Below are 11,513 nucleotides of genomic sequence, written 5' to 3' on the forward strand. Positions count from 1 at the left end.
CTACTAGTCCCTCTAATTCTTCTTATATATTCACTAATGTCTCATTTGATTTGCTCCCCGACATTACTGATCTTGATGCAGGGATGACAAGCTCTCCAGACGACATTCCGACGATCGACCCCAATGACTCTACCCCGCCTGTTGATCCATCTACTCTTGAGCCAGCTCCCTCTGTCACTCGTCGTTCTACTCGGATAACATCTCTTCCTTCCCACCTTCGTGATTATCATTGTTATTCTGCTTTTGCTACTCTACATGAACTTCACTTCTTCCGTGAGGCTCATACTGACCCTCTTTGGTAGAATGCTATGTTTGAAGAACTTAATGCCATTTTCAAAACCCATACTTGGGACTTAGTTGATTTACCTCCAGGCAAAACTGCGGTAGGGTACAAGTGGGTATACAAGATTAAGACAAAATCTGATGGATCTATTGAGCGATACAAGGCACGTCTTGTGGCAAAGGGGTTCAATCAGGAGTATGGTATTGATTATGAGGAGACTTTTGCGCCAGTGGCTCGCCTTACTTCTGTTCGATCCCTCCTTGCTGTGGCTTCTGTGCGTCGTTGGGATCTTTTCCAAATGGATGTGAAAAATGCATTTCTCAATGGTGATCTTAGTGAAGAAGTTTATATGCAACCTCCTCCTGGGTATGATCATCCGCCACACAAGGTTTACCGACTTCGTCTAGCTTTGTATGGTCTGAAACAGGTTCCACGGGCTTAGTTTGCCAAATTCAGTTCCACTATTGCACAGATTGGGTTTGTTTCTAGCCCCTATGACTCTACTCTTTTTATCCGGCGATCTGATGCTGGTCTCATTCTACTTTTATTATATGTTGATGATATGATTATTACTGGAGATGATATTGTCGGTATTCGTAATCTTCAACAATTTTTGAGTCAACAATTTGAGATGAAGGATTTGTGTTTTCTCAGCTCCTTTCTTGGATTGGAAGTGTCTTCTGATCCAAATGGTTACTATCTCTCTCAAGCTAAATATGCTTCAAATCTCCTCTCCCGAGTAGGCCTTACCGATTGTAAAATTGTTGATAGCCCTCTAGAGACCAATGTAAAACTTCGTGCCACTGATGGTGAGCTACTTTCTGATGCCACTCTCTGTCAATAGTTAGTTGGAAGTCTCATCTATCTTAGTGTGACACAACCAGATATTGCCTATGCAGTCCATCTTGTTAGTCAGTTTATGACCGCGCCACGCTTAGTTCATTATGCGGCTGTTCTTCACATCCTTCGCTACGTGAAGGGCACTTTGTTTCATGGTTTGCATTTATCCTCTCACTCATCATTAGACTTACACGTATATTCAGATTCTGATTGGGCAGGTGATCCCACTGATCGCCGTTCCACCACGGGTTATTGTTTCTTACTTGGTGATTCTCTCATCTCTTGGCGTAGCAAGAAACAATCTGTTGTTGCCCGCTCTAGTAGTGAAGTTGAGTATCGTGCTCTTGCTGACACCACCTCTAAGCTCCTCTGGCTCCTACAAGATATGGGGGCTTCTCAGACCTCCAGTTCTCTTGTCTTTTGTGACAATCGAAGTGCGATTCAGATTGCGCATAATGATGTATTTCATAAATGTACTAAACACATTGAGATCGACTGTCATGTTGTACGCCATCATCTTTTGCAGGGGACTCTCCGTCTTTGTCCTATTGCTTCCGCTAATCAGTTGACCGATGTGTTCACCAAAAAACATCCACCTGGGCAGTTTCGTGATCTTGTTTCCAAATTCAAGTTGGCATCTACATTACCACCTTGAGTTTGAGGGGGAATGTTAGAATATATTCTTAATATGTTTTGATATTCACCATAATTGCTGATTTGATATATTTTCCCTATATATATATTTTGATATTATTCTGCAATATTGTACATTAATTCCGTGATTGTATTTCCTAGTTTATCTAGCATTATTCAACTATAAATAGACATCTTTGTATACAGTTCAATACACACATAAATACAATATTCAGTTTATCCCTTTATTCTCTAGTACTCTCTAGTTTATTTTAACACAGAGGAAGGGGTTCTTCAATCATATTCTCTAGTACTCTCTAGTTTATTTTAAAACAGAGGAAGGGGTTCTTCAATCATATTCTCTAGTACTCTCTAGTTTATTTTAACATAGAGGAAGGGGTTCTTCAATCAATTCCATTTACAGGGATGGAGGTGGCCTCCGCGCCATTGTGGCTTGTTCAAAAGCGTAAGCAATCTCAATCAGCTTTGGTTCAGTACCCTTTAACCCACCAAACAAGATCCCAAACGGCATTCCGTCGCTTTCATACCCGGCGGGAACAGTGATTACCGGGTAACCTCCAATTGCTAGCACTCTGGCAGCGTCTGAGCCGAGTGTCACCATTGCGTCCAATTTATTGTCTTTCATCAGTTTCTCGAAGCCATATTTTGACAAGTATTCCATCATCTCGATTGCCTTTATCTCTTCCTCCCCAATCCCAGTTGTCATCTCTGATGCCAGGAACCCATCCTGCCCGTATTCTTTCAACATTTCCTGCAAAAACATTGACAGAAATTTCCTAGCAACAAGATATCAAATGATTGCAAAACAAGGGTTCTTTGTATAATGACTTTGACGCTCTATATGAATTATGTCCTTACCAGGACAGTGTTATTCAGGTTGAAGGCAATGATGTCTGAGAGTGACTTCACGGTAGAGTTGATGAGTTCTGGTAGGTAATCATTAATGGAGAGCTTGAACTCAGCCAGCAGTGCAATTAGCTCGCCACTTTGAGAGACATTCATAATTATATCAATATCTGCTATTTCCAGATTATCCAAAATGGTTGCACCTCTTTGCCTTGATATGCACAGAAAATAAAAAAACAGGAAGTATGAGGACTTATTTAAGTAATTTTGTTTTTCAAGCTACTGAATCAAAGTACCTTAATACATTGAGATGATGCTCGAAGGTCAGAATGGCAGTGGATCCATTATAGGAGTCTGAAAATGGATTCCTCACAACACCCAATCTCTTTCCTTTGAGACCATCTTGATTAAGAAATTGTCTATAACCACCCGCAGGTATGAACTTAGCTGCTGCCTTTGTTGCTTCATAATCCCTCGGATCAAAGCCCACAATTGCATCGAGCAAATAAACTGCATCCGTTACTGTTCTGCAGATGGGCCTGTATTTCATCACAATCAAAATTCGTGAGTTTAACATCTGCCCAAAATAAGCATCCACATTTTTGCATGCTTTTGTTTACTGCTGCCCAAAATATAACCATAAAAGGTTACTTCTGCATATGGTGTGGGCAAAAAGGGTAGGTGTGGAGTAGGTCCTGTAATCGAATCACGGGGCAATGTTGGTTACTATTCGATGCAACTAGAACTCTGATCCGACTGAGATTAAGCTATGGTTAAAACCAAATGTGGGAGCGATTGCGGCCCCTTAACCATTTAGGCAGATATTGGCTCTCCAACGGATATGGGTTATTATGGTCACATCCAAGTAGAGTCTCCACGACTAGTCCACTTCCCTCTTACCCTTTTGCATAGAAAAAAGAAAAAATTGTCACCTAGTATACCACACTATAAGCCCTTTAGAGGTGGGCTTCTCCTAACTATTAAACCGAACCAAACCAGCCTATTTTCGGCACAACCCTAAGACAATTCACAGACAATGAAATCTGTAAGCGGGCTGGCCAAACCTTATCCATTCGAAATTGACCTGACCCCCAGTTTGATTTAGAGAAATGAGCACACATGGCACAAAGAGAAGCTGCATCTATTATATCTTAGCCCTAGCTTGCCTCCTAGACTACTGACATAAAGTGTATCCCTCAAACCTCTCCTTCAACCAACTATGCACGGGAAACAATCCTTAAAGGAGAAGGAAGCTGGGTCATTTGGAGTTACAAATACTTCTTCCTCAATTTACTTTACACTGATATAAGTATCAAAGTGACCGAGCTGGACCCAATTGGACACTTTGAGCTTATTACCCTTTTGCGTAGCAGGAATTCTTCGTTAAGAGTTTGGTGTACGATCAACTAGTTCTTCACCATCCACTCTATACAGAATGGGCATATACTGATATACAAAGTTATGTCAAAGTAGAAAAAATTGTGGTATCAAATATTAATATGAGGGTTAGGAAAGCAAATGTTTATGAAAATGTTAAAAGTAGAGTGGTTTACCCAATTGAGTCCTGACGGGGCGAGATTGGGATGACGCCTGCTCGGCTGGTGAGACCAACAGTGGGTTTGAGCCCTACGGCCGAGTTATGATCAGCTGGGCAGATGATAGAGCCATCGGTTTCAGTTCCCAGTGACACTGACACCATGTTTGCTGCCACTGATATTCCGGATCCACTACTTGACCCGCATGGGTCCCCTGATTCCACATAAGGATTCTGCATGTTCCCAAAACTTGTATGATTAAACACATCGTGTAAGTCTAATAAACCCTTTTGAAAAAAAAAAAAAAAACAATTTTTGAAAATTTTGCACCAAAAAAACCATTTTTGGTGTAATTAGCTTCATCTAAATTATTAGATGTCCCTTAACATGTGAGAAATACATATTTTTTTATTAATGCTACTAAAAAAAATGTGAGAATCACATATAATTAAAAAAAATAAAATACTTCTTATATGTTAAGGAACACGAGACAAATTATTATACAAAAAAACTAGTTTATAACTAATTTTTTTTCTCAAACAAGTGGCCTATCGAAACCTCACAATTACAAAAATCCCCTGCAATCCTGATAGGGATTGTATGGCAACCTAAATCCATCTTAATTGCACACTTAGGCTTGTTTGGGTGTGCGTTTGAGAGTCTTAAAAGTACGTTTAACACTCAAAAAGTCCGTTTAAAAAAATACCCATTTGATAAAAAAATTGAAAGCGCTTTTAAGAAATTGGGATCCGCGGCAATAGTGATAAAATTGCTCAAGGATTTTTTTTTCAAATCCTAACCTTTTATTTTCATCCAATAGCCAGAAATACGCCATGTGTCCCATCCAATATAAAATAATAAAATATTATTATTTTTTAAAAAATAAATATTAAATCAAATATTAAAAAATTTAAAAAAGAATTATTAAAAATATGGGATGGTTCGGCCACCCCAACTCAGCCTTGGGGGTGGCCACCCCCAAGGACCGGTTGAGGGTGACTCTAGGGCCCAGGGGGTGGATCGGCCACCCCATAGGCCAAACCCTTAAATCAAATTTATGGATTTGGCCCTGAATTGGTCACCCCCTAAGCCAAACCCTTAAATCAAATTTATGGCTTTGGCCCTAGGGGGTGGCCGAACCAACCCTTGGGGCTTGAGGGGGTGGCTCAACCGGTCTTTGGAGGTGTCTCCCTAGGGCCAAACCCATAAATCAAGCCACTCTCAACCGGCCCTTGGGGGTGGCCCAAGGGTGAGCTGGGGTGGCCAAACCACCTCATATTTTTTAATAATTATTTTTATGTTTTAAAAAGTAATAATGTTTTATTATTTTATATTGGTTGGTATACGTGGCGGATTTTTGGTTGTTGGATGAGAATGAATGATCAGGATTTGAAAAAAAAATCCTTGGGCAATTTTATCATTATTGTTGAGGATTTCAATCCGCTTCTAAGCGTCCAAAAAACTTAAAAATTGCCAAAACGCATTTTAAAAACTATTTTTAACTTAAAAACGATATTTCTTAAACGCAATTAACATGCTCTTACCACAACTCAGGTTGAGCCATTGAGATCCTCTCAAATTTTTTAAAATATGAGTCATCCATTATATCTAATGGTCCAAATAAATTCAGAGATTTGTGAGTTACTAAGATAAATAATTGTAGTTTGCATTTATTTGGATTATTAGATGTAACAGAGGGCCAAATTTTAAAATCTAAAATTCTCTTATTTTAAAAAATTGAGGGATCCGAACTCTAGCCCAATCTACTCACCAAAAAAAAAAAAAAAACGGAAGATAAACAAATATATAAAACAAATTAAGATAACTTATCCATTTGTTGAAAAAAGAAATACCGACCACGCCTTGTCCGCCACGAGCACACCAGCCACGAGGCATCGTGAAGGACCGAACACCGTACCACTCGTTGAGTGTAGCTTTTCCCAAGATCACAGCCCCAGCCCTTCTCAACCGCTCGACCACGCCCGAGTCCCTTGGTACCTTTGAACCCAGCAGCGCGTACGATCCACACGTGGTGTTCAGCGCGTCCTCAGTGGCTAAACTGTCCTTGAGCAGCACCGGGATGCCATGAAGCTCTCCTGAGCACCGACGGCCCTGATTGGCCGCCTCCTTCCTCTCGCGGTCAGCCAGGTCCGCTTGATCCCGCGCGTCTGGATTCACTTCCAGCACGCCGCGAAGCAGGGGATTCAAGCTCGCGATCTGGCCGAGGTACAAGTCAACTAATTCTCTCGACGTGAGTTTGTTTTCGGTAAAGGCGCGTTGGATGTCGTCGATGGTGGCTTCGGTGATGGTGAATTGTGAGCCGTCGATTGCGTTGACGAAGCCGGAGAGAACTAACAGAGAGATCAACGGTGAGGAAAGGAGAGACGCTCTATGGTTGATCCGCATTTTCACTTCCATGGCATTCGTTGAAAGTGATATCTGTCTGGTTCTTGTTCTTGAAGAGAGCGTATACGATAGACTCGTGGAATCTTAGCATTGAGTAATGCAAGGTCGCCAATCAGATTTTGTTACAGAATTAAAGTCAACCACGGCTGCTTTTGCTAAAATCAAGGGAAAAAATTGCCAAAAAAAAAAATAATAATAATGTAATTAGAAGGTGTAAATGTAGTTAACCCTAAATAATAAGAAAACTACACTTACTTCTCAAATTAACATCCTATTTACAAACACTCTCAAACATTGAAAAGTTTCGATAGCATTTTCTGTTAAATTGAGCAAAAAATTCTCACGTGATCTCTCTTATCCGGAAAAACTTCACTTTAGACTCTAAACACCACGCGTCTTAAAAAATCCTCAATTTATACATTTGAACTTTTAATTTCCTTTCATCCAATTAAAAGATTATTTCCATAATGTGCATAATCCGCCCCAAAAGAACATATATATGTAAGTACTTGATTACATGTAATTGATATAGTTCAATCATCACGACATACAAAGGATTAACCAAACTAAATGATTACTTAAGAGGTGCTAAAACAAGTTCTTGGAGTACTGTGAATGAAGGGTATTCAAGAGCTTCATGGTTTAAATGATGGAGGCTTCCTAATCTTAGTAGCTTGCTCAAAACCATATGATATCTCAATCAGCTTTGGCTCTGAGCCCTTTAGTCCTCCAAAGGATATGCCAAAAGGCACCCCCTTACTATCATACCCTGCTGGGACACTGATTGCAGGGAATCCTCCAATTGCAAGAACAGGAGCAGCATCTGCACCAGGAGTCACCAATGCATCTAATCTGTTGTCTTTCATCACCTTCTCAAACCCATCTCTGGACAGCTTTGCCAAATTAAGCAATGCTGCCTTCTCTGTATTGCCAATTCCATTTGTGACTTGGGCTGCCAGAAATATATCTTGCCCAAATTCCTTGATCATTTCCTGCATGCATCAAAAAAGAAGCTTTGTTCATGGCTGCAATATTATACAAGAGAAATGAAGGAAACCTTTGCTGATTGATACATGAACTTACCAAATCAGAGAACTTGTCATTGAAGGCTATCACATCAGCCAAAGTTCGCACTGGGGAAGCCACCAGATCTTTTAGATACGCATTCAAGGATAGTTTGAATTCAGCTAGCAATGCTGTTGCCTCCCCACTCAATGTGGCATTCAAAATAAAATCAACGTTGGCTATTTCCAAGTTGTCTATCAAAACTGCACCTCCTTGCCTTTATAGCCAAAAAAGAAAAAAAAGTTTATGGTACTTCAAAACGGCACATTAGATAAAGTCAATTTATAACTGTTAAACTACCACTTATCTTAAAGTTTAAGTTGTTAAGAATGTGTAAATTAATCATTTATTTTCTAATATAAAACTCACTCTCATGTGTAAGCTTAAACTCCTCTTTAGTTGGTGTAACGTGATATATTTAATTGAAATGAGAGGTGAATTGTGGATTTAGAGTTCGAATTTGTTGGGAATATTTTCACTCAATCGACCCATCAGATCTTGGGCTTCAAGGCCAATAACAAGCCCATGACCTGGATAGCAAGATTCTCAGGATTGAGCTTATACCAAGATCAAGAGTTATCTGTTACACACAAGTCCCAGGACAAACACTTCCCGGGCAATCAAGCATACCCGGAACAAATCTCACCCAAGTTAGTCAAACATATCAGGACAAACATCTCAAGAGGAATATTCACTTACAAAAGATTCTAGGGATCTCTATTCCCTTATCTAAGGAAAGCATTATTGGAGTAAGAGTCTCAATCTAGCTCCAATTAGAACTCCTTGAAGAATCTAACACAGCAGTCGTACTCCAAGACTAAGTGAAGTAGGACCCAGATTTAATTCAAACTCTCAAGACCCCACATCAAGTTGAAGAGAGAGACATAGTTCAAGTCTAACTCAATTCTTCAGCCTATAAATAGGCCATGCACCAAGGTATAAAGGGCTCTCCCTCACAATTCAATTAGGCTGAATTATTGAACTTTGTTAATCAAATTACTTACCTTATAGTCTGGAAATGATGCACAAAAGCTTTAGCCAGGAGAGATCCACTGCCAGAAGTGAAGAAGGGATTCCTTACAATTCCCAATCTCTTCCCTTGGAGCCCATAAGCCTTCAGAAATTGTTTATATCCACCGTGTGGAATATAGTTTAATGCATCCCTTGTTGCTCCATCATTGTAGTCGAAACCTACAATGTCATCAAGAACATAAACAGCATCGGAAACCGTCCTGCTGATGGGCCTGTTCCAATATTAATCTAGCGAAGATTATTTCAATGGTATAATTTCTCAATTTATAATTAATCAGTACTGGCGAAGATTATTTCAATGGTTCATCAAGCACTGAGCATTCTATATCCTGATAAAAGGAAATATTGATGTACGGTACAGTGTAACGGTGTACCATCACCCACCCGATAGTGTCTTGTCTAGGAGAGACTGGGATGACCTCAGCTCAGCTGGTGAGCCCAACGGTCGGCTTGATGCCTACTACCGAGTTAAAACTGGCTGGACATAGGATTGACCCATCAGTCTCTGTCCCAACCGCCACGGTTACCAAATTTGCCGCTACTGATATTGCTGACCCACTACTTGACCCGCAAGGATCTGCTGATAACACATAAGGATTCTGCACAAAAAATTATTACTTCAAACTTTATTAACTGTTATGAGATTCAAATAATTCTATTTGTACATTAAATTTTGGATTACGATTATATTGTTAAATGTCAATGTGCATTTAACATTGTAAACCCTAAAATTACATACCATGGGAAAATAATTGTAAACTAGGATGTGTTCGGTTCAGGTCATGTCGATGCATGAGTATAAGATTATATAGATAAACTATATCTCAACTTATTTAATTAAAAATATCCGACCCCTCAACCCTAAACTACTAAATTTGTGTTGAGTTAGGGTCCGTTTGAGATTGCGGTTTTAATAAGTGCAATTTTAAAAATTGCGTTTTTGAAATTACTACTTTTTAAAATCGCAAAGGCGTTTGGTAAAACATGTTAAAAAGTTTTTTTTTTATCAAATATTTGTTATACGAAATCGTGATTTTGGTTTAAATTCGCGCTGTTTCAAATAAGCACCACCTAACCTACTTATAGAAATCGTAGTGTCTGTTAGAATATACGGAAGGGTTGATTGTAATCTAATATTGTGATTTTTTTTTTTTTGATATGTCCGCATAAGAGGAGGAGAGAGAGATTCGAACTAGTGACTTCCACTTCATTAAGTGTGGTCCTAGCCGATTTAACTATCTCTTGATTACACTACTTGTATTTACTAACTACCCTATAAATAGCGATCTTTGTATTGTAGAGAAAAAAAATAATAATAAATTAATGAGCATAATGTAGTTTTTATGGCTATTAAGAGTTGAGGAAATAAGTGTTTAACACCGAACCACTCGTAAGTTCCTTGTGTTATTTTATCTTATTTTCTCTCTTTTGCTTGCGCTATTATTTATGCCCCTCATCATTATTTCATTAGTATCGAAGCATGATTATAAATATTATATAAATCAATTCTAATCCAATTTCTCAACCCTAACTCACTAATTTTATGTTAAGTGCATCGAATTTGCGAATCGAGTAAACTACTTGCAAGCCCACAAAAATTAAGTTGTATTTAGACTAACCTTGCCCTGGCAACCTCTAGCACTCCATCCATTGTGAGCATTGAGCGACCTAAAATTAGCCCACTCGCTCAAGCTAGCCTTTCCCATTATAATTGCCCCAGCTTCTCTCAACTTGGTGACCACGCCGGCATCCCAAGGCACAACCGAGCCAAGCAGCGTGAGCGAGCCAGCCGTGGTGTTTAGCTTATCATTTGTTCCAATGTTATCCTTGAGCAACATAGGAATGCCATGCAACCCAGAGAGCGAGCCAAGCGCCTTGGCCCCCCTGCGCTCGTGGTCAGCCTTATCGGCTTGGTATAGAGCGTCCGGGTTCACCTCTATGACCCCATTGAGGACCGGGTTGAGTCTCCGGATCTCTCCAATGTAGAACTCAACGAGTTGTCTCAAGGTGGGTTGGTTTTGCTTGAAAGCGAGTTGGAGGTCGCCAATGGTTGCTTCTCTGATTGAGAAGCCATCGCCCGTGATAATGTGTGACCCAGATGATAATATGGCTAGAAGCAAAAGAAGTGATAGGAAGAGAGAAAAGGCCAGAGGAGAGTTGCCATTGGTGGCCATGCAGTATTGCGATGCTGGCTCATTGAGTCGACTCGTCAAAATTTCAATTTTGGACTTGGGTTTGGATTCGATTAGAAATGGTCCTAGTATATATAGTCACAATCACAGGCAAAAGCCTAATCAAAACATGCAAGAAATTTGGGATGGTTCATTTGTAGCCTAGTTATGAATCAAAAGAGAAAAGTTTAAGCTTAATTAATGAAACATTGTATTCTTTATAGTTAAAAAAGAAGAAATGTTTGTTAATGTACATATTTTAGGTGTTTTTTTGTTTTTTGGCGTGAAAACGTATTTTGATGTAACGTAAATATAAAAATAATTTTTATATTGTAATGAGTGTTTTTGTTCGAAAAATAAACTAGTAAAGTAGAATAAAGCAGTGTCTCAAATTATTCTATTGTTGTTCCATGTAATTCTTCAATATTTTCTTCTTTCTAGCGGTGGAGTACACCACTAGAATAAGTAAAGTAATATTCAAAAAACTTAGTCTAAGAACAACAGCAAACACACAATGAGAGAGCGATTATCATTGCCTAATACACGCAATCACTCAAACTTTTGTTCAATTCTCTAATGCCTCACCCCATAAAATGGGGTCATATATAGCCTCATTCCCATTGATGATCGAGGAGGAAGGATTGGGGAAATGTTTGAGCGTACTTCACAGACTATGTTAGG

The 11,513-nt window shown here is 39.4% G+C and overlaps 2 protein-coding genes across 3 annotated transcripts; both read right to left on the minus strand.

Annotated features, from left to right (window-relative positions):
- Positions 1–1,938: 1,938 nt before the first annotated feature.
- LOC132162947 (probable amidase At4g34880) lies at positions 1,939–6,635 on the minus strand. Of its 2 annotated transcripts, none has more exons than XM_059573157.1 (5): positions 6,016–6,635; positions 4,177–4,391; positions 2,920–3,162; positions 2,636–2,834; positions 1,939–2,528 (listed from the first exon to the last, which is right to left on the minus strand). In XM_059573157.1, the coding sequence occupies exons 1-5, from the start codon at positions 6,574–6,576 to the stop codon at positions 2,175–2,177; spliced, it is 1,572 nt and encodes a 523-aa protein (XP_059429140.1). In that variant the 5' UTR covers positions 6,577–6,635; the 3' UTR covers positions 1,939–2,174. The 2 variants fall into 2 exon arrangements, with proteins under 2 accessions (XP_059429140.1, XP_059429144.1); XM_059573161.1 differs by having other exon boundaries at positions 2,292–2,553.
- A 564-nt stretch (positions 6,636–7,199) lies between these two features.
- On the minus strand, positions 7,200–10,835 carry LOC132167965 (probable amidase At4g34880). The gene is given in 5 exon segments (XM_059579019.1): positions 7,200–7,556; positions 7,648–7,846; positions 8,634–8,873; positions 9,046–9,260; positions 10,281–10,835. Coding segments are annotated over 5 exon segments (1,566 nt in total).
- Positions 10,836–11,513: the final 678 nt, after the last annotated feature.

This window comes from Corylus avellana, chromosome ca1, assembly GCF_901000735.1.
Source record: "Corylus avellana chromosome ca1, CavTom2PMs-1.0".
Classification (NCBI taxonomy): domain Eukaryota; kingdom Viridiplantae; phylum Streptophyta; class Magnoliopsida; order Fagales; family Betulaceae; genus Corylus; species Corylus avellana.